Source organism: Cavia porcellus, unplaced genomic scaffold (genome assembly GCF_034190915.1).
Source record: "Cavia porcellus strain 051 isolate PalLab524CR breed Dunkin Hartley unplaced genomic scaffold, mCavPor4.1 scaffold_8, whole genome shotgun sequence".
Classification (NCBI taxonomy): Eukaryota; Metazoa; Chordata; class Mammalia; order Rodentia; family Caviidae; genus Cavia; species Cavia porcellus.
This window is the reverse complement of record NW_026947491.1, coordinates 23,741,586-23,768,741: the sequence shown is the minus strand read 5'-3', so window position 1 is coordinate 23,768,741 and position 27,156 is coordinate 23,741,586. Positions and strand designations below refer to the sequence as shown.

General features: G+C 37.2%; 1 protein-coding gene across 11 annotated transcripts in view; it reads right to left on the bottom strand.

Moving 5' to 3' along the window:
* The window catches only part of Ppfibp1 (PPFIA binding protein 1), a 206,126-nt gene that overhangs the window by 32,890 nt on the left and 146,080 nt on the right, over window positions 1–27,156 (bottom strand). For 5 of the 11 annotated variants that reach the window (XM_063254464.1, XM_013149341.2, XM_013149346.2 and 2 more), the window contains 8 exons: window positions 19,283–19,369; window positions 17,513–17,626; window positions 16,435–16,566; window positions 13,181–13,273; window positions 12,759–12,851; window positions 11,362–11,476; window positions 9,290–9,322; window positions 7,887–7,948 (listed from right to left, as the gene is read on the bottom strand). In XM_063254464.1, the coding sequence (XP_063110534.1) occupies window positions 7,887–7,948; window positions 9,290–9,322; window positions 11,362–11,476; window positions 12,759–12,851; window positions 13,181–13,273; window positions 16,435–16,566; window positions 17,513–17,626; window positions 19,283–19,369 (729 nt within the window). The remainder of the gene's footprint in view (window positions 1–7,886; window positions 7,949–9,289; window positions 9,323–11,361; window positions 11,477–12,758; window positions 12,852–13,180; window positions 13,274–16,434; window positions 16,567–17,512; window positions 17,627–19,282; window positions 19,370–27,156) is intronic. The other 6 variants (XM_013149345.2, XM_013149349.2, XM_013149347.2 and 3 more) reach the window with 3 other exon arrangements.

The window sequence follows — 27,156 nt, the reverse complement described above, 5'->3', positions numbered from 1 at the left end:
AAGTTCCAGACACCTACCCGAGAAGGACAATCCCCTAAACATGGTAAAAGGAAGCTGAGAACAAAGGCCTGGGGTATTCACTGCCCTTATCTTCACCTCTTACAGTATATCTTCCTGTCCTCTGTTTGTTCTTCTTGAAATAAAATGTTTTCTCTTTTAAACTTTGTTCCTCTGATTTGTTACTAGTGCTGAGTTTACAACTCCAGCTGGCTATGGAGCTGTGATGCAGCTGTATACCCTAAGACACAACACAGGAAATATAGGAGCTGCTCTTCTCTTATTCCCAATAAAACTTTTTTTTTTTATTTAAAGAAAAGGAAACAAAAAAAATACATGCAGATAAAAAAGGGCAGAAATAACACAAAATTATAGAAAAACGGTAAGAAATCGCTGGTTGATAAGTTACATATTGTCATCTTAGAAATAGCTGGTCAGGTTACAAAATTAAAGTATTTAAAATGACATTCAAAAAGTGACACTGCAAACAGTTCTGCTCAATGACTGAACAAAAACTCAGTAATATGGTTATCAGTCCTACACACTTGTTTTACATCTCAAAGAGGGTAAGATTGAACATATCAAAACAGAACAAAACAGTTAAAAAAACAATTTAAAGAAATACAGATTTCAAAGCAAGTCCACTGGAGCTCTTCACTGTCTATCTGTCTTTAGTTTCTTAGTTGTCCCCATCTTCACCCACATTATATACTTATTGCATATTATAGAACTAATCAAATCATTACAGGATGATGAAGGCTTTTTAGGGCGTCAAGATCCAACATTAGGGAAGACAATAATAACTACCATCGCATCTCTCATTCTCTTCGTGGTAGCTGTCCCCATCTCTACATATGGTGAAACTGAACTCAAGAGACCAGACCAATGTCATTCTAATCAGAAACAATAGTACTGCTAGAATTTATATCATAATGCTACAAAATTAGCATTGGGTTTCTTAGCGTCTCTTCTTCAGAGTATCTGTTCATTACATCTTGCATTACATAATCTGTTCCCGTAAATAATTTTTTTTTTTGTCTTTTTCCTTTTTATCGGTACCAGGGATCGAACTCACGACTGCCTGCTTGCAAGGCAGGCGCTTATGCCGCTGAGCTAATTCCCCAGCCCCCATAAATAATTTTTTTTTAAAAAAACTCATGTGCGAATTTTTACATATATATCTATACTCTCTGTATTATAGGGAAAAACAAATCATAACAAGACAGCAAAACAAATTCCTAGAAAAACATGCAATGGATAAGACATATAAGACCACAATATAGATGATCTTCCGTAGTTACTATGTTTTCTCTTGTTATTTTCAATAGATTTGTCCACATCATCAGCTTAATATAGTTAAATATAGTATTACATATTTTCATAAAAACACAACTTTGAAAGCATTGTAGGATTTGAGAGCTGTTAATAATTAATACTAGTATGGATATCCTTTACATCTTGTCATCTTCAGAGTAGTTACCTCTACTTTTAGGGTTGATACTGACAAGCATACCAAATTCAAATAAAATCAGCCAAGGCAAACCCATGGTCTTATGAATCGGATTCAATTAAGATCAGTCATAGTAAGACAATGTAAGTAATACAGGATTTCAGTTTAAGTTAATAGGAAAGTAAGGATAGTTACCATGATATAGCCTGCTATTTTTGGGTCAGATGTCTGTGCCCTCAAATCTGACATGAGTGGACAGACCAGAACAAATTAAATTCAAACTAAATATGGCGATAAGACTACTCTGTCTTTTAAATCCTGATACACTATTAACAATGACCTCTGCCTTTTTTTATAGTGTTTCAGAGCTGTCTATACTAAAGACTATAGCTTACCTTCTCTGCCTCATATCTGCTACTCCACTTTTCTGCTATAATTTGTCCACTTTATTCCCTCATTCCACTGTCTGCCTGTTCACTGAGGCCTCTCTGCCACTGTTGCTGGAATCCTGGTATCCCTTCCTCTCTTTCTCTGGAACGTCCTTCAGCACTCTCTGTAGGGTTAGATTGGTGGCCACGAACTCCCACAGTTCCTCCTTGTCTTGGAAGCATCTTATTTCTCCATTAATTTTGAGAGAGAGTTTTGACGGGTATATGAGTCTTGGTTGCATATTATTTTCTTTCAGGACTTGGAATATTTCTCCCTATTCCCTTCTTGACTTAAAGAGTTTGTGCTGATAAGTCTGTTGTCATTTTGATAATTTTCCCGTTGTAGGTAATCTGCTTCTTTTCCCTGGCTGCTTTTAGTATTCTGTTCTTTTGGTGGATTTCTGGAATCTTGATCATTATATGTCTAGGCGTAGATCTGTTTTGGTTGTAGGTAGCTGGTGTTTTGTATGCCTCTTTTATCTGGGTATCATTTCTTTTTGCTATACATGGGAAATTTTGCTTTAATATATCTGTGAATATTTTTTGTATTTCATCTTTGGTTGCTCCTGCTTCCTCACTCACATTCTTTATTCTTAAGTTATGTATCTTTTTGTCATCTTCTAGCCTTTGAATTGTTTCTTTCTGGTTGTTATTTTTAAGAGATTTTTTTCTTTCACAATCATATGTCATAAATCTCTCTTCAAGTTTCAGAAGGCTGGCTTTAGTTTCTGTCAGCATATTTTGCCAGTGTTCAATGGAGTTTTTAGTTTCCTGATAATCTCTTTGGATCTGGTTCATGTATTCTAAGTTATGTTTAAATTCTTCTTCAGAAGTTTCTCTTTCTTTTCTGATTTCCTCAGTTCTTCCATCTGTGTTCTCTTGGGCGGGGCTTGTCATTTCTTTAATTAATCTCTTTATATCTTGCCTCACTTGGATCAGGAGTACAGCTTTAAATTCATCTATGAGGTCATGGAGGTATTTTTTAATTTCGGCTGATGCTGTGTGCAGTATTGGATGGTTACTGTGCTTGTTCTCTTCAGTGTTTACTTCTCTTGAGGTTATTTTCTCATGTTGGGCAGATGGAGATTTTTTTTTAAATTTTTATCTCTTGTCATGTTTCTGGTTTCTTTCAGACTGGAGTGTCCTGGGGGTCTCTGGCCCTCTCCGTATTGCTTAGGGCCTTTCAGAAGCGTGCTGACTTAAGTTTTTGCTGTCCTGCCCAATTTGCTGTTATCTGGGGTAGGCAGGGATGCAGGGACGGTGCAGGTTAGCCTCCAGCCTCTGTGCCAGTCAATCCATAAATTGGGCTGTACTTTCTGGATGTCACAGAGTTGCAACTATTTTGTATCTGCTTATTGGGCCCCACGCAGAGGCTTGGTTCAGCCCCAGCAGATCCTGCCAGTTCTCTCTGTGCCAGAAGCAGCTGACTAATGTCACCGTGGCACAGGGTTCTGCCCAAATCCCAGCTGTTCTCTTCCAGACCTCTCTGTGCCAGGAGCACCAGGACAGTGGGTCTGCCCAATTCCAAGATGTCTTCCACTAGTTCTCTGTATGACGCTGAAGCCAACACGGTGTCAGGCTCTGCCCAATTTCAAGATGTCCTCCACCAGACCTCTCTACAGGGGCGACTCCGTGATGTCACCGAGCCACAGGTTCTGCCCAACTCTAAGATGTCTTCCACCAGACTCTCTGTTATTGATGTCCCTGTGGTGGCGGGCTCTGCCCAGTTCCAAGATGTTCTCTGGCCAACCCCAGTAGTCGTGGGACCCAGTTCCCAGTACTCACCAGGGCTCGGTGCAGGTCTTCCTCTTGAGTCTATTGCACACCACGCCGCTTGCCCTCACTGTGCTCCCGGCACAGCATGGAATGGTCAGAAAACTGCATAGCTTTCGGCTTCGGAGCTCCAGAGCCTTTCACAATCTCCTCTGGTGCAGCGGGGCAGTCCTGACTGCTTCGCGGGGTCCTGGGTCTCAATATCTAGCAGTCACCAAAAGCCAATACAGCTTTTCCTGTTGGGTCCACTGGTCAGTTTACCGCATTAAACACGCGCGATTTGCAGACTCCCGTTATCAGCCTCCACAGTCTCAGCATGACTTTAAATCCTCCAGCCACGCTGTCTTGGTTAATAAGAATCATCATCCATTCATCTGGCCCTCTTCATGTTGTCATATTCTAGCATCTAATACGATTTTTCCGGAGAGACTCTCTGCCCAATCCCCTAGCACGCCGCCATTTTAGGATCTCTCGTCAACTCTTCTAACTTCTTCCTTCAGTTTATGACTTCATTCTTTAATGTTGTGGGACCAGCAATTCAACACATTTAACATCTGACAGGTTGGGAGTTATAGTTCTCCTATATTAAATCTAGAAATTTCTCTAAGATCTGTTCCCTCCTTAATATCACCACTGTCTGATTTAAAGCCCTCTTCATTTCTCACCTAGACTACTTTAACAATTTCTTACTCTATTTTCATAGTCCTTCCCTTATTTTATCTCCATTCTGCCACCAAATTCTCTCTCTAAAATCACAATTTAATTATGTCACTCTCCAAAGTTTGTAAGCTAAGACCTCCCAATCACGGACCCTGCAGATGAAGCTCTCCACCTTCTGACTGAACTCTATGCGCAGCCTCAGACCCTGCCCTCTCCTTGGTGTCTCCTGCTCCAGCACTTGCCTAGGATATCCTGAGACGTTTCAAGCATGGGTTTTGAGCCTTGTTTTGGCTCTTGGACCTGGAGTAGGATAAGTAAAAAAGAAAGTAGGTAGAAAGGAGACATGGAAATTGAGATTTAAAAATTATACCTCAAGAAGAACAAAAAGCTATAGCTTTTTTTTTTGTCTTTTTCATTTTTATTGTACCAGGGATTGAACTCACGACTGCCTGCTTGCAAGGCAGGTGCTTATGCCGCTGAGCTAAATCCCCAGCCCCAAAACTATAGCTTTTAAGATAGATCTTTTCCAGAGACTCAGTCAAAAAAGAAAATTCTTAAAGGTTCTTTTACAATAGCCTGAAAATTAGGGCTCTGGATCTGTGCTTTTCACCTGTAAATTTTCCTTCCTCCAATGTAGGAAGCAGCCACACTGCTGATGAGCAACAACAATCAATTGAGGAATGGATAAAAAACATGTTCTATAATGGAGTACTACTCAGGACAAACTTATAGATGAATGGATGCAGCTAGAGATCGTACTCAGTGAAATAAATCACATGTGCACACACAAGCATCATCTTGTCTTCTTAGTGTAAGAAACCAAAACAATAAGTAATATGTGAAATCTGCAGTAGATATTGAGAAATGGAGAGAAACTGCTCACAAGGAAAAGCAGCTGGGATGAAGGAAAGGAGAAATGAAGAAAGAGAATACACACACACACACACACACACACACACACACACACACACAGATACAAGATAGCTAACATCATACTACTAATCTCTTTTAGTTCACTTAAGGCACTTATATTGGTTCACTTAAGGTTGCTTATATTGTTTGACTAATTTTGCATGCCAATATTTTGTAATCTGAGCAACTACTTGAAAACAGTAATATGCAATATATTAACCATTGTTTATTTATTATCTTGTTTCGAAATTACATTATTGTTTTTATTTTCGTTTGCTTTTCTTTCTTAAAAAAAATTACTGTGTCCAAATAAATCCTTCTCCTGTCACTTTTACTGGCATGTTCTGAAAATTCTTTCTTTATGCAACAAAGAATTAACAAACCTACAAAGTTATTTAGGGTGAGATAAGTTTTTTACTGACTCAACCCAGTGACAGATCCCTTGCTTAGAAGCCTACGTTTTCCTTTCTTGATGACAGCCTGTATTCCTCTCAGAATATTCCTAAAAAATGTTCTTATAGAAGCCTTCTGGAACCCCTAAGAAAGTTACGTTACTCTTGCTACTCTTAGAGAATTCTGAGTTTTGGTAATTTAACATTGAGAGTTTTGCTTGTTGTAGCTTTTTGAGAGAAACAAATTAAAATAAAATGGATTTCGGTTATTTGTTTAAATAAAAGTTACAATAGTCAGTTTGCTAATTTTTTTATTCAATAGTGCGAAATAATAGCTATACATGAGCAAATAAAGAACAAATAAAATGAAAAACAAAAGCAAATGAGACAGAGAAACACAGCAGAGAACAACTAAAGAAAATTCAAGTTCTTTGGCACTTGAATATGGAGAGCCGAGAAAATTACTCCCCTGCTTACTCACTCAATATCAGAGTGGGGCTTGGGGCTAGCACTCTAGGACCATTCCTCCCTAATTGCTCCTTTCTCCCAATTGAGCTTAGGCAGCACCCTATGAACATTTTATGTAAACCCAGGACAAAGCACACACAACCCCTTTTTGTCTGTCTGGCTGTCTGTCTGAGATATGGTCTTGCTATGTAGTTCAGCCAGACTTTGAATTTACTTGGTAGTCCAGGTGGGCCTCAAACTCCCAGCAGTCCTCCTGTCTCAGCCTCCCAAGTGTTGGGATTAAAGGTGTGTGTTACCATGCCCAATCCTCTCTTGCTCTTAAACCTGAAAGTCTGATTTGTCTGTACAGTGTGCAGTATCCTTCTCAGTCATCCTAGCACCATTTCTCTGCTCATGACCTTCAATGACGTAGCTGCTTCTGCTTCACCCCTGGGTATATACTTTGTAGTTCTTTGCTATACACAGAGCTTGGCATCTACTTGTTGGATCCACCACAAAGTGACCCAGGATAGCCTGGAAACTGCCAGGAAACACACTGCCTTACAGAGCAATAGCACCCCTACTGCAGGAAGGACACAGCCAGTAAGGAGAAAGCCCTCTGGAGACACAGATGATGAAGCCAGTACACTGAGAATACCTGCCAGCATCAAACATGCTTTCATGGAGCCTATGTCTCTATTTTCTGGTATTTCACTTCTCAAGAGGGGAGAGACAATTCCAGATGGAAAAAGGGCCGCAAATGTAAAGGAAATAATGTAGAGAGGAAAATTAACACAAATTGGTACAGCATTTCTAAGATATACTATGGGACCAACTTCCTCCTACATATCAACTGAAAATACAGAATCTCTCTGTTGGTTTGAACACTGAATATTTTTTAAATTCATGGGAGAAGTAAGGATTTTTATTGGAGCTGATTGGTATTCCTAAGCACACAGCTATAATCACAACTGTCATCACTGCGACTGTTGGGGCACAATTATAATAAAAGAATACATTTATAAAATAGCAAACGTATGTATTTCATGATACAAATTAGAGATTCTGAACAAGTTGCTGCTGAACTCAACTGACTTTGACAGTGTCTAAAGCCCAGCTGCATACTTCTGATATGCACTGAGTCAGAGTAACTGTCTACACCTCAAGGCACCCTGGGCTAGTCAAGGCCACCTTTAACTATGCTCACCCTATAACCCCCCTCCCCCGTTCCCAGCATGTTTCTATTTTATGATAAATAATTCCTTTGTTGCAACAAATCTGTTCAAGACCAGTCTGCCTGTCAATATATGACTCAATGCATGTAACCAATTAAGTAGTTTTATCACTTGTTTTGTGCTTCCCACTTCTAAATGCTATATAAACTAAGCTCTCTGTAAACTCAGGGTTGTTGCCTTTGAGAATGATCCCACGACAGTCTGCTGGTGTAAACATTAAATGGCTGCCTTTTTATCTCCTCAGTGAGAAGTCTTCCTTTTTGTTTGATTTGGGAATTTTCCTGCAAAAAGATTACATATGCCTGGGGAGGAAGAGAGAATGCTGCCTCTTACTATCAGTAGTTTCAAACTAAGAATGCTTTATGCAGTGGTCAAAATGGTGTTCCGCAAAGTCCATATAGGCTGAGCATGGTGGGTACACCTGTAATCTCAATACTTAGAAGCCAAGGTAGGAGGATCACAGGCAGCCTGAGCTACCCAGTACGATCAAAACAGGCCTGAACTACACTGTGAGACCTTCTCTTTAAACAGCCCAAAACAACAACAACAACAAAAACAATAACAATAACAACATTTAAATGTCATCTGATACCTTTTCTTCATTTGCTGCCATCAAAGATTCCACAGCCTTTTTCATTTTTTGTACTTCAATATCTGAAAATAATATACCAAATCAGAAATCAATTTAGTTAATGTGGATAAGATACTCTTCCTGCAATGGCTTAAGGTAAAATGTTAATCATCTGTTTTGAATGGTTTTTAAAAGGGGCACATTTAGTACTCCTACACTCTTTAGACTATCCAAAAGATAAACACCTCTTAACTCATCCAAATAGTTGTCATCTAAGAAAAACAGTAGGAGCTAACTATCCTCCCCCTCACAGCAACATTGTCTTCACAACACTGAAGATGGAACTTGGGTGCTGTAAACATAAAAAGCACAGTTTTTTTTTTAAATAGAAAGAAATTATAAAACAGTAAGTGGAGAGTAATGAATGGTACACATAATGACCAGAGCAGAGAGAATGATACACAGTTATAACCAAGACACAGACACGTGTGGGAAGAGCCTAATGCAGCATGGTGTTCACATAGTAGTCATGCTCAGAAGCCGTTCCACAGAAAAGGGTAAGTACTTTGCTTCATCTATAAACTTCATTTCCATACTAGTTTAAAACATTTCAAGACATAAAGGCTGAGAATAAAGTAAGCTGAGGATGACTTTCCTTAAAATTTGACACTCAAATACAAAAAGCATGTTATTTGGATAATAAACTAAAATATTTCAAAGACAAAAAGTTCAACCAAAAGTGATATAAATTTTAAAAACTGAAATAAAAATATTCACTTACAGTTACATGCTTCAGAGAAAAACAGTAACTTTTAAAACAATGCAATTGACACTGACAACATTTTAAATTATAAATCCTTTCTTTCCTTTCTTTTGCAAGTACCTTTAACTTAGTGAGTCAGTGCTTGAAGGAAAGACTCCATTAAAGAGTTATCTTTGTGTCATAAACCTAGACTGCATGAATCAGCCTAAAAAACATTTTTTTTATTAACCCCAAGAGGATATAAAGAAATGTCTAATACAGCCAAATAATGAACTTCAAAACATGAAAAAGCAAAAGCAAAGTTCAAAAGGATCTTTCAACCGTGGTAAATCTTAAACAGTGGGTTTGCATAACACTGAAAATGCTATTTTTTCCTCTTCACTGTACCATCAGAGGAAATAGTTGTGATCTCTACCTCCATTTGCCCTGTTGTAACTGTGGACCAAGAGGGCTGAATAGGGTAGAATTTACACAATGATCTTTACCCCCTTGTCTGTCTAGCCTTTGTTTTGTACACTCTAAAGAAATGGAGGGCTTATTGATGAAGCAACTATACATTTTTGATGACAGAACTGTTTTAAAACACATGCAGTGAACAAGGTAGTACTTCTGGTGAACAAGGTGAATGTAAAGGCCGGTAGAAGTACACCAAAAACCTTACTTTTTTCTTTGAGCTTCTTTTTAAAATTTTCATCTGTGCAGAAAAATCCATTGAATTGGAAGTTAGCACACATCACAACAATAAATATTATTTCCTTTTACCTAAAATAAAAGGGACCTAACCTCACAAAAACAGAGTATGAAGCACTATTTTGTGACTTCAGGATAAACAATACTCTGTATGAGTTGAAAGAAAATGTACCATAACTGATGAGAAGACCTAAATTCATGTTACTGCCTCTAGTCATCTTTTCTTTCTTTTTTGAAGACAGGGTCTTGCTACACAACTCAGGCTGGCTCTGAACTGGCTTATGTAGCCTAGGCAGGCAATCCTCCTGCCTCCTGTCTCCCAGTGTTGGGATTACAGGAGTGCTCCCCCATGGCCAGCATCTTCATCTTTCTGAATCTTGCTTTTTTTCACATGAAAATCTAACTTACAAGCAACTGTGTCTTACATCATGTGTGACGAAAAACTAGGCAATATTTCTTTGGAAGTTTCTTATATTTCTGTCAAAGTTCAATCACTGGTTCTCTGGAATAAGACAAGCATACGGCTGTGTCCTATCCAACTCACCACTTAAGTTCAGCAACATCGAAATGGTCTATGTTCTGTTTGGTGAAATGAACCCATGAAAAAGGGAGTTAGTTATATGTGCTAATATCAGACTGTCACGAAGTCTGATCACTTGCTCGCAATCTCCTGTGTTAATCTACTTGTATACTGTAGTTGAATAGATTGGTTCCAGTCCTCAAATCAGACTGTGAGCATCACTACTCTAATAAATTCTCCTGTCCACAAGTCCTCGGATCCTATTTTACTCTTGAAACTCTATAAAGTGGGGCTGGCAGAACTTGAACTTGGCATGTGAGAGCCTAGGTTCAAGCTCTAGTACCTACTCTGAATCCCCAATCAAGCTTAAAAGTATGGCTTTAACAATATTCCATGCTCTTTAACAATATTCTACTTACGCCAATATAGGGGGAAAAATACAACTGTTTGAAAGGTTAATAAATTGAGTTTTCAGATGGATAGGGGATTGTGATACATACAAGTACATGAAGCCATGATATTCTAGAGCAAGAAACTTCAGAGGTAATTTAACTCAAATTCCTCATTATAGAGACAAAAATGTTGCTCATATGAAAATGAGCTGAAGCTATAGTAACTGAAATCTGTTTCATTTCAAATGAGCCAGAAATTGCTTTTAGTGCTACAATTGTCATTTGCAATTACAAAGACAGTTTGTATTTAACCTAGCATTGTTAGATATTACACATTTATGTTTTCAAATAGGAATTTTTGAAAAGCACATCTCTTTCAGTCAGGCATGGTGGCATATGCCTATAATCCCAGCACTTGGGGGAGGCTGAAGCAGAAGGATCATAAGGTTGAGCCTAGCCTGGGCAACTCAGTGACAGGGTGAGAACCTTTCTCAAAAGAAACAAAAGATGGAGATGTGGCTTAGTGTGAAGGCCCTGGGTTTATTCCTCAGTACCAAAAAAATTTCATTCAATTATTTTCTATTTTACATAACATATTATTAATCAGAGACAATATAATTATACTCAAAAATTCTCCCCAGTTATTTCGTAAAGTCTGGGTGAATTAATACATTTACTTAAAAACAGATTAAGCCTACATTTCTGCTCTCTAAAATGTTGATGGCGCAACCATGATAAGCAATTTTGTTGATTTTCCATTTTTTTGCAGGCAAAATTTCTAAATCCCTTACTTTATCTTGAGTTCAGTTCAGGGAAGAAATCTTGGGACATAGTAACAGGTCTTGTTTATTCCTTGATTTCTCTTTTGTAATCTGTCCAACTTGATAAAAACCCACAATTTAGCATTCTAAAATGAATTCTAATAAAATACAGAAGGGGCTTTGCCAGATATTCAAGAAGCAGCTCATGAATTCCTTCTAGCAAAATCGCTGGGACTCGCTGGCCTAAGGGCCTCTGCTACTCTTTCTTTCCTTTGGTGCTAACACTATACACTGACTGACATCAGTTTCTCTTTTAGATTTGGATGATTTTAACAAAGTAGGGCAATAAATCTTAAAGGAACATTCTCACCTTTATCAAGAATTTCAAACCCTTCTCCTTTCATCTTGCAAACCAATTTTTCTTGCAGCTTTTTTACTTCAGATTCCTTCTCTTCTAGTTGTTCTTTTAAAGATGCCAGTTCATCCTACAATTTGTGAATTAATTTTAAAATAGTAGTTTATGAGTAAAGGGAATATTTAGAGAACGTATTAACTCTTTAAATCAATAACTGGATTGTGAGAATGAAACAGAAATCTTCATGAATTTAGACATAAATATCAAAATTAGTGGCAATAAGAAAAATAGTCTAATTTATTTATAATAATTATGGCATCATTAGTTCAAGTTTGTGAGTTAACTAAAGAGAATTTTTGTAAAAAAGAATCAAGACTAGGATGGTCCTAAGATTTAGATCTTATGTTAATTTTAAAAATCTGACCAAATTAGTCAAAGAGATAACTGAATCAAAATTAATGTCAAAAAAGCAAAATAAAAAGCAGACGCAAAAAGAGTCACTTGATATTCATTCAACATTTCAAGGTGGCTCTCATGTTTGGACAAGAACTGAGATTAATCAGTGGACAAGGTACGAAATCACGGGACTAAATAATTCATCCTCATCACTTATGGACAGAATCTTCTACAGAAAAGGGGAAAAGTAAACATAAGAAGATTTTTAAGTCTTCTCACTTATTTTAAAGTATGTAATTGCAAAAGCTTGTGACTCTAGTTCTATTTGCTAATACTTTAAATTTTAGTTTCATTTTAGTAAACAACTAGCATTAGTAAATTTATATCTTGCTGGTTGTATTTCACACAGGAAACAGTATGTAATGCTGCTATGCATGCCTTTTTATTTGATGCCACATTTTATTTTCAGAGTCTCTACATATGTTTATTATGCTTAGCAAGATAAAAGATGTACCCACTAATGAAGCCTTAAACTTTAGCTTACAGTAAGAGTGGACATCAAGTATAATACATTTTTAGCAACCTTGGCATGGGTTAATCTCACTGTGCAGCAGTAATTTCTACTCAGTGTCATGATATAGTTCGTTTCTGTATATATCTACTTTTAAAGAAGTCCCAAAGGAGGAAAGTATTATTTATATGAAATAGAATTCTTTTACGAGGTAACTTCTGTAAGTATTTTACAATGCCTGGGGCTCAGACAGCCTAAGAGGATTATATTTAATTTATAAGATAATATTATCATTTTACCTTATTATTCTACTAATTATTCAAATATTTCTGAAAAGAATATTAGGGCTCTCACTGATCATTTAATCAGCATTGTGCATATTTTTCATAAACAGATGACAGACACACAAAATCAATGCACATACCACTGACAACAGCATCACAGCAAACCAACACACGCCAGAAAGCAACAGGCTGTAGAGCCCATCATTCCAAGTCTACTACACCTTCAGTGACTCCCATTTTTGTTCCATCCGCTGCTTTTCATACTGCATCTGACCCACCTTGATTTTCATGCTAGAAAGTTTGGCCATTAAAGACTGGTAGAGAGACAAAGGAGTGAAAGAAAACTAGATAGAAAAAGACAAGCTAAGTAACCAAGAAAATAGCATCAATTTTCAAGAAGGTTAGATAACTCCAGAGAAATAGCAGGTTACATTCCAGCAGATTAGATAATTTTTTTTTTTTTAAATAGTGTGTAAGTTCAAGAACGTTGGCAGCTTGGGGTAAAACTTAACTCACTTGTAAAATAACTTCATTATCATATAGTAGAAATATATTTTATTTCTATTATTGATCATAGATGGATACTGGAGCCATTTGTTTAAAAAGTTCCTTTGTTTTTTTCTTAAGTCAGTGAGAAACTTACTTTGGTTGATTTAAGCTTTTTTTCATACTGAAGTCTATCACTGTCCATTTCACCAATTTTTAATCTCAAATCATTGATCTCCTGTATTAGCCCCTGTCCAAAAAGAAATAACAAAATGAATCAGGAAAGCAGAAATACAGTTACCTGTATTAACAGAGTTGCTTGGAATTTTAAGAAATCAACAGCTCCTAAAGTTAAAGTTGTGTCAATCAGATCAGACAAATGGAAATACAGTAAATGTATGGTTTAAGAACTAAACAATTTTTCCATTTAAAACACTTCTCTAAATTCCTAGTATCTCTGTGCCAAAGTGATGTATTTATGAAAACAAAATGTGACTATAACTTTAATTAAGAAATAGTATTAACCATCCTTGTCAAATGAGTCCTTAGTGATCTTCCTGCATCTGATCTTTTCAATATATATTTTCCTACCTTTTCATTGTTAAAGCTTTAATTTCAATCTGGTGCTGTACTTTAGTGGCAATTGCAAAGGATAGTAAATAATGAAAACATAGTAGTTTTTTCTGTTACAAAATGGACTCTATCCCTAACCCCTCATACTGGGGACTGGACTCAGGGCCTTCACAATGAACTGCATCCCTAGTTCTTTTTAAAATTTTTATTTATTTATTTATTTATTTAGAGACAGGATCTCTGAATCATTATGTTGCTTGGGCTGACTTGAAATTCTAATCCTCTTGCCTCTAATCCCAGCCTCTCAGAGTGCTGGGATTACAGATGTGTGCTTGCAATCTGGCTTGGGATAGCTTCTTAGTGTATCACTTTACAGACCAGCACCCCTTCCTACTGGTTTAGCATCCAATTATCTTTGGTGATAATACTTTAAATATGAATCTAAATTTTTCACCTGGAAGAAGTCATATCTTTCCAGATAACTCTTAAAAATGGAATATGAGTTATTTCAGGTAACTTTTTCAGAATTCAGCCCTGAAGAAAATCTGTTACCTTTCTTTTTTCCTTTTCGGAGAAGTCTACACTCTCACCAGCAGAAGGCACTGTTGAATGACTCTAACCATTCCTCATTAGCAATTTCCACAGTCAAATCCTGAACCTTTTCAGACTTAAAGAATGTAATATACAACCTTTCAGAAATAACTGTACTTTACCCCCACTTCAATATTTTCTTAGAAATTAATATTCAAATACTTTAAAGTTCTAAGACAAAGTTACACGATTTGAAACAGCTAGGTAAATACTTTATCCCTATTAAGGGAACCATAAAAGGAATGTAAGCATATTAAATTTTAATTTTGAGGACTATTTTAACTATTTTCATATATAACATTACAAAATTTATCAAATCCTATAATCTGTTGGTATGTGCATACTATATTTTACCAATAGTATTGAATATCTATTAGAAAATTATCAGGGACTGAGTTTCCTGAAGTATAATGACAAGCTCACTTTGCACATGAGTAAGAATGCATGAGTGAAGGAAGCCATGAGGGAGAAAATCTGAGGAAGGCAGACAAACTCAAGAGACATAAACGCTGTTCTAGAATCTTACAAAAAACTATAAAAATGTACTGCAATTTAGTGCCAATGTTTAGTCAACATCTTGTACCCAAATTAAAGGAACAAGAGTCATCTAGATCAAGATTTCCCTACACTTCACACACAGAAAGCAACGAATGGCACAGAAGGCCACCTCTTCATCCATGTATCCTTCCCATTACATAACTTTTTCCCATTACAAAAGTAGTTCCACTTATAGTCTTTCCAACCTGCTGATTGAGCTCTACTATGTTAGGCAGTGATTACGAGATGAGGGAATGACAGAGAAAATCTAGCTAAGTTTCAAAGAAAGCACAAAATTAAGAATATTAAAGAAATCAAATAACTTTCTAAGTCCTGTTTTAAGAGCTGCAGTTTCAACTGAGAAACATGCTCATGCTCATGTAGGTATTCTGACAAAGAGCTTTAAGATTCAATCACAAATGGAATGAAGTTACAGGTTTCCGTTTGCTGTTGAGGAAGCAGGAGATACAGTCAAGACTTTTCTTCAGAGTTCAGCTTGGATAGGAAATATAATTTTTAAAATAGTAATAGAGTAATTTTCATAACCTAAAATTGGACTTTCACATAATGGGCAATAAATGGGATCATGACGGCATATGGTTGATGTAAATTTAACAATCTGACAAGCTGAGGAGAAATGTAAGTAAATGATTACCTTCTGTCTCTCCTTACTACCTATGTTCTGACACATTATGATACTTCCTCATATTGTTAATCAAGAAAACAAAAGAGGGAAAAAAATAATGATCCTGAGAGAAAAAATTTCTATAGCTTTACATTTAATTTCACTTACTCTGTTAAGTTGGAGGTCAAACTCAGTGCCCTATACATGCTAGGTAAGCACTCTACTACTGTGTTACACCCAAGCCCTACATTTCATTTTAAATGAATGGATATCAAATGAACAGGCTTTTTGCTCCTACCAACAAAGCATTAACTAGAAGATCTAGATTAACAATAAAACAGCAGAGCAGGTATGGGGGTGTACTCCTGCAATCCTGCAACTCTGGGAGGATGAGGCAGAAAGAATACAAGTCTGAGGCAAGCACTAGCAGCTTAGCATGACCCAATCTCAAAACAAAATAAAAAGGCCTGAGGATATCGCTCAATGTAAAGATCTTGGGTTCAATTCCTAGTACTTTAAAACAAAAAGTTTGTTTAGCTCCAGGTACTTCAGGTTGTAGAATCTGCCCTGAATTCATAAAAGTATAGTGAGTTTTACTTAACTGAAATGATTTATATTTTGAATAGACCAAATGTAGAAGGTCAAATTATATGACTTCTGGACAGCTTTATGATTGTATAAAGTAAGTACATCTCTGTATAATATAAGATATCCTCTTATTTTTTGTAAATAATCAGTGTACTTAAATAAGGACTTCCAGTAAAATCAAACATGTAAAAACATTATTTGCAACATAGGAAAAGAGGGTCAGATGGATAGGTGTTAAAAATATTACAAAGTTGAACACACTATATTTCCACAGATAATAAAGATTTTTGACTTGATAACAAAAACTTCCATTAACGTGTAGGGATTGAACCCAGGACCTTATGTACACTATTCTCTATCACAACCCCTAAAATTTAATAAAGCAGGATGAGGGCATGTAGCAACTAACCAACCCCTTTCACATCTGTTGGGATTTCAGCGTTATTGTACGGGCATGTACGCGAGGGAGAAAGACAGAAAGAGAAGGGATAACTTACCTCTGTGTCTCTGAACCTATCTTCATAATCCAGTCTGTCTTTCTCTACAGCTGTCAATTTTAACTTCAAGTTAGATATTTCAGCCATCAGATCCAACTTCTGGGTTTCTAAGGATGTCCTACTCAGAAGTTCCTATTAGAATTTAAAAGATATGTTTAAAAATTGTTTTGCTATAAATGGTCACATGTGAATTTGTGTCACTGATGATTGCAAAGCAGTAATGATCAAGCATAGGATGTGGTGAAGAATAATTACTAAATACTTCTACTTTCCTTTGAGTGGAACTAAATATGTATCAGCTTATTAAGGGAGACATATAAGAAATACATACATAAACTGTGTCTATTTTTTCCTCCCTAGTGCTGGGGATGAAAGCCAGGGTTTCATATCTGCAAGGCACACACTTTACCACTGAACTCTCCCAGCACCCTAACCATACAATGGTGATACTTAAATCAGACAGTAACACTGATGATGACGATAACACTATGCTTGCTATGCGCTGTGGACTTACATGATGTACATTAATAGCCCAATCCCCAAAAAACCTTACAATGCAATAACTTTTATCACCCTTACTCATCAGATAAAGAAGCTGAGGATCAGAGAGGTTAAGAACTTGTCAAAAGTCATATAGCAAAGAAATGACAATAGGAATTCAAACCTAAGCAGTGTTGCTCTCATGTGTACTCTGCCTGCATTTAGATACAAGCAGCAGAAGCAGAAGGGCCTCTCAAAAACAAGCACTCTGTGCACGTGTAAAAACAAAGGTCATGTGATGTTTATCCTTTTTTCATAATCATAAAATATATTCACATTGTAAGAGTCAGGAAAACAAATGCAAAAAGAAGAAAATCAGGAATCTTAATAACATTTTATTTTATTCAAATTAACTAAACAATTTGTATTATGTCTGTATGTTTTGCGATCCTATTGTTTTAGATTTCTGCTTAAAATGTGCCAGGCTAGGTGAATCTAGAAATTTCCTGCTAAGCCACAGTAAAATAGCTTCTCAAATAACATAGTTCAACAGGAACTCTCCTCTTCCCCATAAACTTTGGTTTGCTGCTATACATACCTGCTGCAGCATTTCTTCTGTGGCATTCAACTTCTCTCTGTGCTCCTCAAGACAGAACTCCAAATCTCGAATCTTCTCTCCTTGAGCCTCTACCTGGTCTGTTAACACACTTACCTGTATTTAGAGCAAAATACTCTAAAGAGTTATAAAGAATTTGGGTCTAACTGTACATTTTATTTTTCTAAATGGAACAAAAGCTAGAATGATCTTACCACTTGTAAGATGGTAAAGAAAAAGTGGGGTAATTATGATAGTGGTCTTTCACTTTCCTACTTACACATTATTTTTTATTGATGCATTCTAATTTCATGTAGGAGAGAGCTACTTACTGGTGATTGGGGATATACAATATTTTATAAACTAAAATTATCTCAATCATTTATAAGAGAGAAAATATAAGTTATATTTTGGGGAGGTATAGGAGAAAGTATTATAGAAATTAAAACAAAACATGAAACAGACATAATCAAGGACTATTCAAATCTGATACTTCAAGAAGAGTAAAGAACCCAGGAAATTCACATTACATGAGATCTGTCAATATTACACTGATCAGAAATGTGTTAAAGCCAGCGTGCAAGGCTGATGTTGTAGCAGAGTCCATGCTTAGCATGCATTAGGCCTGGTTAATCTTAACACCCTGCCCCCCAGAAAAAAAACCTGCCAGGGTATAAAATGACAGACTAAAAGGTCCATCAAAAACTACTGGGTTAGTCCTTCCTTCTCGGTGCAAATTTCTTCCTTCTTATTGCAAATTTCAAGTTTCTGCTCAATGATCACGGTCCTAATAGATATACCTCAATTCATGAGGCTCAAAATATCAAAGAAAAAAAGATTTGTCTAGCATTTAAAACATGACAAAGCAAACAAATTTAGTCTACATGCAAGACTCCACTGCTGTATTTTGTTTAGCCTGTGATATCATCTAAAAACTGAAAAATTAAATACACTTTCAGATTCAGAAATATAAAATGCTGTTATAGTACAGATATTGATATATTAAGTTATAGTTAAGAACTGGGTTAGACCAAATGCATGTTCTCAAACTGGCCCTTGGATTCTGAGGCCAAGCACTGCTCCCTCTCTAGTCTAGATGGCCACTCCTACTCTGTCTGAGTCTTCATCACTCCCTGCTGTGCACAGGGGGCCTACACATTTACTTCCCTTAGAAGTCTGTTCATTTTAAGTATCTCAATTTACCACCGCAGTCTAATATATTCTTTGTAAGTATGTGTTCCCTTGGTATCTGTGTGGTATTAATTCCAGGATCTTCACATATACCAAGATCTGCAGATGATATAGTATTTTCATATAACCTACACAGACTTTGTCATATACTTTAAATTATTTCTAAATTAGTAAAATGTATAGTTACTACATACTGTAATTTTTTAGGGAATAATCATAGAAAAAAAGAGCTTTCTAGGTATGGTGGTGCTTGTCGGTAATCTCAGCACTTGGGAGGTTGAGGCAGGAGGTTCGTAGCAAGTTCGAGACCAGCTGGGCTACAAAGTGAGCTCAAGGCCAGCTTGAACTGCATAATGGACTCTGTCTCTGTCTCTGTCCCTGTCCCTGTCTCTGTCTCTGTCTGTCTGTCTGTCTGTCTGTCTCTCTCTCTCTCTCTCACACACACACACACACACACACACACACACACACACACACACACACAAAGAGCTTGAACATGTTTAATACAAACACAATTTTTCCATATATTAGGAGGGCCACCAGTATATTGTGAGAAAAGAGGGACATTTCAAAATCACTTGCCTGAAGAACGAGGGACTCTTTATCATTTTCTAAGCGGGCCAGTCTTTCTTGATACACATCTCCATTTCCAGGTAGGTGTCCATTTGTCTGAAAAAGGAAATAATATAGGCAAGGTCAACTCTCATATCTTTAATCCAGAGCCTGAATTACATTAAGCATAGCTATCACTATCATTAATGGAAAATATGAAAATCGATTCACTTCAAAATAGGCACACTGGAGTCAAAATAATGACTTTAAAGAACAGCAGTTACTGACTTTTTTAGTAAGCACACACACAAACAGACATGTTAATATTTCGTGAGTGTGTAGTAGGGTGCAGTATCTACTTTCTCTGAATGCTCAGTGTCACCAGTCATGGGTATGGACTCCGGTTATGACCTGTGATTCCCTGCCATTCCCATCAACTCCACCCTCCAGTGCCACATCTGGGATTGCAAATCCTGCATTTAGGTGGGAGACAGCAGCAGCAGAAACTACTTACATTACAACCTTCCTCCTGCTCACTCAGGTCTCCCACTCACAGGGTAATATTCCCTTCTCTGAAGTCTTGGGCCTTGAGAACCTTCCTTACACTTCAATACTCAGCCTTTAGTGACTTTGCCTAGCAGCACTGACCTCTTATGTTTATTAGCGTTTTATTACTTTCTGTACTGAACTAATTAACTTCTAGTAAGTTCACTTGTTCATATAAAGTTGTTCAGCTTCCGGCAGAGCTTGAAAACTGGTATCACTTCCTAACTCCACAGTAGCTGGCTCACTGGGCTGTTCTTTTTATCTCTTTCCTTCCCTCCTTACTTACTTGCTCATTTATTTGTACTAGAGTTAAAACTGAGGGATATTCTACAATATCCCCAACATTTTTATTTTTTATTTTGAGACAGGATATAGTTATGCTGCCCAGGATTGCCTCAAACTTTCAGTCTCCTGCTTCAGTATCCTAAGCAGCTGGAATTATATGTGTGCACTGATTTTTTTTTTTTTTTTTTTTTTTGGTAGTAGGAATTGAATTCATGACATTGTACTTACCAGGCAGGTGCTTACCACCACTGAGCTAAATCCTCAGCTACTTGTACTGACCTTTTTTTTTTTTAAAAAAAAAAACACACTTGGGTATATATACACATGGTATAACTGCCAAAAGAAATAGTATAGACTGAGAAAAAAAGTAAGGATTCTTTTCTCAGTTGTCTTACAAGCAAGTCATGAAAGAGACATTTGAATGGGTTCACTGAAAGGTTTTTTTTTTTTTTTTGGTCTTTTTTGTTTTTATCGGTACCAGGGATCGAACTCACCACTGCCTCCTTGCAAGGCAGGAGCTTATGCCGCTGAGCTAAATCCCCAGCCCCTCACTGAAAGGTTTTTGCCCCAGATGGGACACTGTAGCAGGTAAAGCTGGGAGGCAGAACCAAGGGGCTCTATCTTGAGGTCACCTTTCCCTGCCCCTAGGCAATTTACCTGTGGCTTGAAAATGAATACCAATGAGCTACCTGTGCATCACTAATGCCTCTTAGGCACCACCCCCAACCTAAGCTACATGTATGCCCCCACACCACATGTCTGACAGAGAGAATGCCAGACCCGGGAGAGTCAGGGGGTCTTTCCCCACATTCTTAAAATAAAGGTCACTTTTATTTCATATTTATTATCTTTTCAGCAGCGTCAAAATCCTATCAGATGGTTCCCTTCCATGCCAAAAATTCTATCATTCACAAAAAGCAGAAAAGATTAAAATGCCACTTTGAAATAACAGTATATGGGATGTATCTTGAATCCTGTTAAATAATGCATAGCCACATAATATGCACTCCCCATAAGATTTCCTGATTCCTCATTCAAATACAACAGAAAATAAATATAAACAAACAAACAAAGCTAAACTAGTTGGGATCCAAAATGGATAGGTAAGGTGTGTTCTACTGAGAAAGTAGTAACATATAGATTTATAGCATTTAGATTTTAGAGCAGAAAAAATACAAACAGTACATCCTCGTGGCCAGAGACATATCTGATTTAACATCTACTATTTTTCCAAAATTGACTAGTATTACTGTTTTACCTGTTCAATTAACACAGTTTCTAATATTAGTTCTAGGAAAAACAAAAGTTGTATGTTTAAAGATAAAGGAAGAAAATAAATGAAGCCTTAACAACAAAAAAAAGAAACATTTCGATATTCCCTTCTTAAAAGTTTAGGGGTGTACTAGATTACATTTCTCAAGAGGCTACAAAAGCATCAGAAGTTAATTTAGTTGAATGTACAATGTGTATTGGATAAAATTTTAACATCAGCTGCTGTACAATCACCACAGTGTAATTCTATTCATGTTGTTAACTCAAGTGCCCAAAATTAAATTATTATTTTGGTACCAGGAATCAAACTCAGAACCCTATGCCTGCGGTCAGGCGTTGTGCCACCTAGCTATATCCCCAGCTTCTAGAATCAAATTATAAGAATTAAATTCTAAGAGTCTGATAGAGTAGTTTTAAATGACTTCCATCCCTGGAGAGTATCATGAAATGTAATTTAAGTAACTTCTGGAGAACAGTTTTTTGGAAAACAACCAGGATATATAATACATGTTTTCAGTCTAAGAGAGTGCTAAGATGGGAATTGTAGAGTTTTAAATTCTTCATTTTATTACGAACATTAACAGGAATCTGATTTTAAAGTCCCACCCAAGCATCTTCTAAGCATGCATTTCATTACGGCGGGGAAAGGTGACCTCAGGATAGAGCCCCTTGGTTCCGCCTCCCAGCTTTACCTGCTACAGACAAGTTTTAAGAGACAAGATGTTGCTGTGCTGCCCAGAGTGGCCCTGACTGCTGGGCTCAAGTGGTCCTCTCACCTCAACCTCCTAAGAAGCTGGGACTACAGGAATGCACCACAGTGCCTGACCAAAATTTTTCTCTTCCTTTCATCTTTTTCCTCTCTCTCTCCTTCCTGAGATGTTGGGACTGAACCCAGGGCCTGCCACATGCAAGAATGTGTTCCCCACTGAGCTACATCCCCAGTCCTTTTTTCCTGACCCTTCTTGCTTCTTGAAAAGACTTTTACTTCTGCTTTCTTTACAATCTGTTCCACAGTCCATAGTTTATCCTTGGACTACTCGCTCCTTAGTCCTGTTTAGGAGGTGGTCTCAGAGCCTTTTTAATGGAAAATACTTAAGACTACCTCATGTAAATTCCTTATGAACTTTCTTCTTCACAGTAAAATATTATATACGGCCTCTTTCACCTTCATCTTTCCTTCCTTTCTCCCTGCCAGTCTCACAAAGTGCTACTTTCTGTACTAAGAGCTCATCATTTCATCTCTACTTTGTAATCTTGATTTCCTGTTTCTTTTAGACCTATAGTTATCATGTCTACTTATTTTCAATTTCTTGTTTAATAATAAATTTTCATCAATTCCTTCCCATCAGCTACACAAAGGTCTACCACTACATCTTTCTCCTAGCCTACTCTGCCTATTAATTCTATCTTACACAAGTAACTCTCATGTCCTCCTCATACCATCCCATACTCATCTTGCCCTCTGTGGCTTCCTTCTGTGTTTTTATTTCAGTTTAGTTTTTCATTGTACTTTGCCACTGATAGTTGAAGAGCAGTTTTGTGTAAATTAGTACTTCCTAATGGTTTCTCTTAGTACAAAACCCTCTTACATTTCTTGTAATTCTTTCACAATATTTTATAAAATCCTGAGCACATTAATTTAAAATGTGTCTGCAATAAACTCTTGAGTCCAAAGCACTAAGGATCAGCCTCAATTGTTTTACTTAAAACTACAAAAAATATCTTCAGAATCACCCTTTATATTTTAGCAAGCTGCAACTCCATTTGACTCATTCAGTCAAAATCAAAGTCAAAAACTGGAATCACCTTGGAAGACTTCAACAGTACAGCATTCAACTAACTGAATACATAAGATTAGGGTGGGAAACACACCTCAGTAACACCACTGATATCTTGACTTGATTAATGAACTTACAGTGTTTGTGAGGTTTTTCTGGCATAATGGGGAGAGCTTTATTCTTTGTAAGTATATAGAACTAGGAAAATCACCTGAGAATATAAATTTCCTAAATTCACATAGCAGGGGTTATATATAACACTGGAGCACTGTCTACGTTACCCTCCATCATCTAAGTGATGTCTTTTTACATCAATTTTCTTTTAATTATCAAGTATTATAAACACAGGACTATAAAGATGTAATGACTGTTACCATCCTGCCACTGAAAAGTCCACCTTAAATTTTATTACAGCACGTGAAATTAGAGACTGGCTTGATGAAACTACATATACCTGCTGCTTTACTTTATTAGTTATTAATACATTGTAAGTAGGAGTCTGTATCTGTTATTTTTACTAAAATCATTGTTTTCATTTGATATTTTGGGTTCTATTTGCTTCTAGTACTCTACAGCTGTCTTCTTTGTTCTCCTACTTTCATTTTGCTTTGTTTTCCCAAGTTCTGTTTTCCAACCTAAATTCAAAAAAAATCAACACATAAAAAGTGATTTGCAACAATTGTATATATTTATAACACAGCAAGTCATTTGGAATGTACATACCCAAATCAGGATGATATCTGAATTAGCATTAGAAAAAGAAAATTGGGTTCTTTCATAATGACACATGGTAAGAAACAGACTATTACTATACATACACACACACACATACATTTCACCCACTTGATTGACTTACTGAATGACTGATTGATTGACTAATTACCATGCTGGAGACTGAACCCGAAGCCTAAGCCACAGTCCTAGCCTTTTCTTTATTTTTTATTTTTATTTTTTTAGATTTCTAAAAAGTTCATTTTTAAAACTTTTTTATTTTAAAAAGAATAAAACAAAGCAGAACAGAACAAAGCAAAATGGAACAGAACAATGCAAGCAACCCACCCTTCACAAGACAACAGGACATCAACAGTAGCCACCATAATGTCTTTTTCTTCGACATAGTTGAGCATATCTTCACACACAGTAATATCAAACATAACAAAATAGTATAAAGCCATTCAAAAGAATGAAAGCATTACAGGACTTCAAAACCAAATAACAGGAAACAAACAATGGCTACTGTAATATCTCATTTTCCTCAAAAACAGTTGTCTATACACACATAATAAAATCAAATAAAACACAACAAGATAGAACCAATCAAAACAGAACAAAAGCATGGTAGGACTTCAAAACAAGATGATAGGAAATCAGCTATGGCTGCTATAATGTCTTCTTTTCTTCAAAATAGCTGTCCATACCATCACACATAATAAAATCAAACAAAACAGACTAAAACCAATCAAACCAATGAATGAAAGCATTATTAAGACTTCGAAGCAATAGGAAACCATGATTACCATAAAATATCCCATTATATTCAAAATAGCTGCCCCTACCATCTGACAGCATAAAACCTAACAAGACAAGACAGAACAAAGCCAAACCTAACAAAATTGTGTAACAAATGCAAGAAGTCAAGATGAGACAATAAGAAATTGACAGCAGTTTCCACCTTTCCCTCCCAGGTGTTTCCTCCCCTTTGCTCTTATATTAACTATTTTGCTTTTGGATCCCATTAACTCCTTCTGTTTCTTATGCTAGAGTTCATGTGCTTGAACTGTTTCCTCCATGAACATGATCTCCAGTTACATCCATTTATCTACAGGAACCTTGAGATTACTTTACTTTATAGCTGTGTAGCTTTCCACTGCATGAAAACACCATATCTTTCTTATCCATTCTGCAGTTGATGGGCAAGTTACTCTTGCTTTTTTAGGGGTTTGGGGGGTTTCCTGTCACATGGAACAATTGTTTTTTCTCCTTTGATTTTCAGTCTATGAACTTCTTTTCCAGTTAGATGTATTTCTTGTATACGATATATTGATGGATCTTGTATCTTAATCCACTCTCCCTGTGTTTCTTTTTATTGCTCACCTGAGGCCATCTACATTAATGGTTACAACCGGCATACATTGGTTTGTCTCTGCTCTGCTATTCTTCTGTTGTTGGCCCTCCACTTTCCCTTCATTCAATTGCCTGTCTTGTTTGACAATCCTCCTCTGCTGCTGTTCCTGTTCACGGGCATTTTTATCTCTCTCTACAATATTCTTTAACACTCTCTGTAGGATTGGTTTGTGAGTCATGAATTTCTTCAGTTGTTCTTTATCATGGAAGTATCTTATTTTTCCATCAATTTTGAAAGATAGTTTTGCTGGGTAGATCAATCTGGGTTGGAAGTTAAAACAACTTTCAGGGTTTGAAACACTTCATTCCAAATTCTTGACTTGATGGTCTGTGTGGACAAGTTTGCTGTGATTCTGATTGGTTTTCCTTTATAGGTGATCTGTCTCTTTAACAGATTTTAATATTCTGTTCTTGTGCTGAATTTCTGGGATCTTGATTATTATATGTCTGGGTGTAGATATACTTTGGTTATGGCTTGCTGGAGTCCTATATGCCTCACTTAGCTGCATGCCAGATCCATGTCCCATGTTTGGGAAGTTTTTTTCTGTTACTTCTGTGAATATCCTTTTAATTTCATTCGAGCTGACCCTTAAATTCATGATGAATTTAAGAGTGATAATTATGCTTCTTTGCATCATGTTGCAGCTGTTGAGTTATTTCCTGATTCCGTGTTATTTTTAAGAGATCTTTCCTTTCATGATCACTAGCTGTAATCTTGTCTTCAAGATTTGAAAGTCTATCTTCAGTCTCTTTCAAGTGGTTTTACCAGCTTTTGATTGAATTTTTAATTTCCTGCGTCTCTCTTTGAATCTGTTTCATGCAATGTAATTCCTTTCTATATTCATTCAAGGTTTCCAACATTTTCCTATGCTACTCTTTATTGTCTATGTCTTCTTTAGACCTGCTGAACAATTCTTTCAGTATGTTTGTGATTTCTTCTTTTACGTGAGACATCATTTCTGACTTGACTGCTTTTACAATCTCATGAAGTTGTTTCTTTACTTCAGTTGCTATCCTCTCAGAGATTTCAGGTATACGATTTCTATTTTCTTCCGTGATCTTATCTCCCAGACTTATTCTGTGCGGGCTAGAGGTCTGAGTTTGCCTTTTGCTTCTTAGTCTTGACATTCTCCTGGTTCCTCCCAACAAGCTGTTTGTGGTGTCCCAGGCACTTCCACGTTGGCTGCCCCTAGTCAGTGCAGGGAGATGGGACAGGCACCTGGGTTCCTTTAATTCCAGATTTACAGGAAGGTAGTAGGGTGTGGAGCAGGCTTCTCCACAGGTATGCAGCTACACTGGGGCTTTGCTGATGATCAAGGGTACATGTAAATGGGGTTGCTTCTCTCAGCCTGTGTGTCTGTCTGATTCTGCTAGTGGATGATGGTTGTCTGAGGGAACCAAGGGCCTCAAATGGTGGCCTTCAGATGCAGAGGGCTTACCTGGCTTGTGTGTTCCTTCTCCTGCTGGCTGCCTGCAGGAAGGAGCTTCCTGGCACAGCTCCCTGAAGGTGAAGGTGGATCTGCTGGTTCCTTCTGCTCACACTGGCTGCCTGTAGGACATGGTGGCCTTTTGGTGGCAGCGCACAGCAGGCAGAGGTGGATCTGTCTGTCTCCTTTGATCCACGCTGGGCGTGTGGAAGAAAGGGCTTTCTGGTGGTGGTGTCCAGCGGGCAGAGGAAGATCTTCTGGTTTTCTCTGCCTGTGCTGGGCGTGTGGAGGAAAGAGCCTTCCGGTGGCGGCACCTGGCAGGCAGAGGCAGATCTCCTGGCTCTCTCTGCCCACCCTGGGTGCATGGAGGAAAGGGTCTTCTGGTGACGGTGCCCGGAAGGCAGAGAAGATCTTCTGATTCTCTCTGCCTGCATTGGGCACACAGAGGAAAGGGTCTTTCACTCGTGGTGCC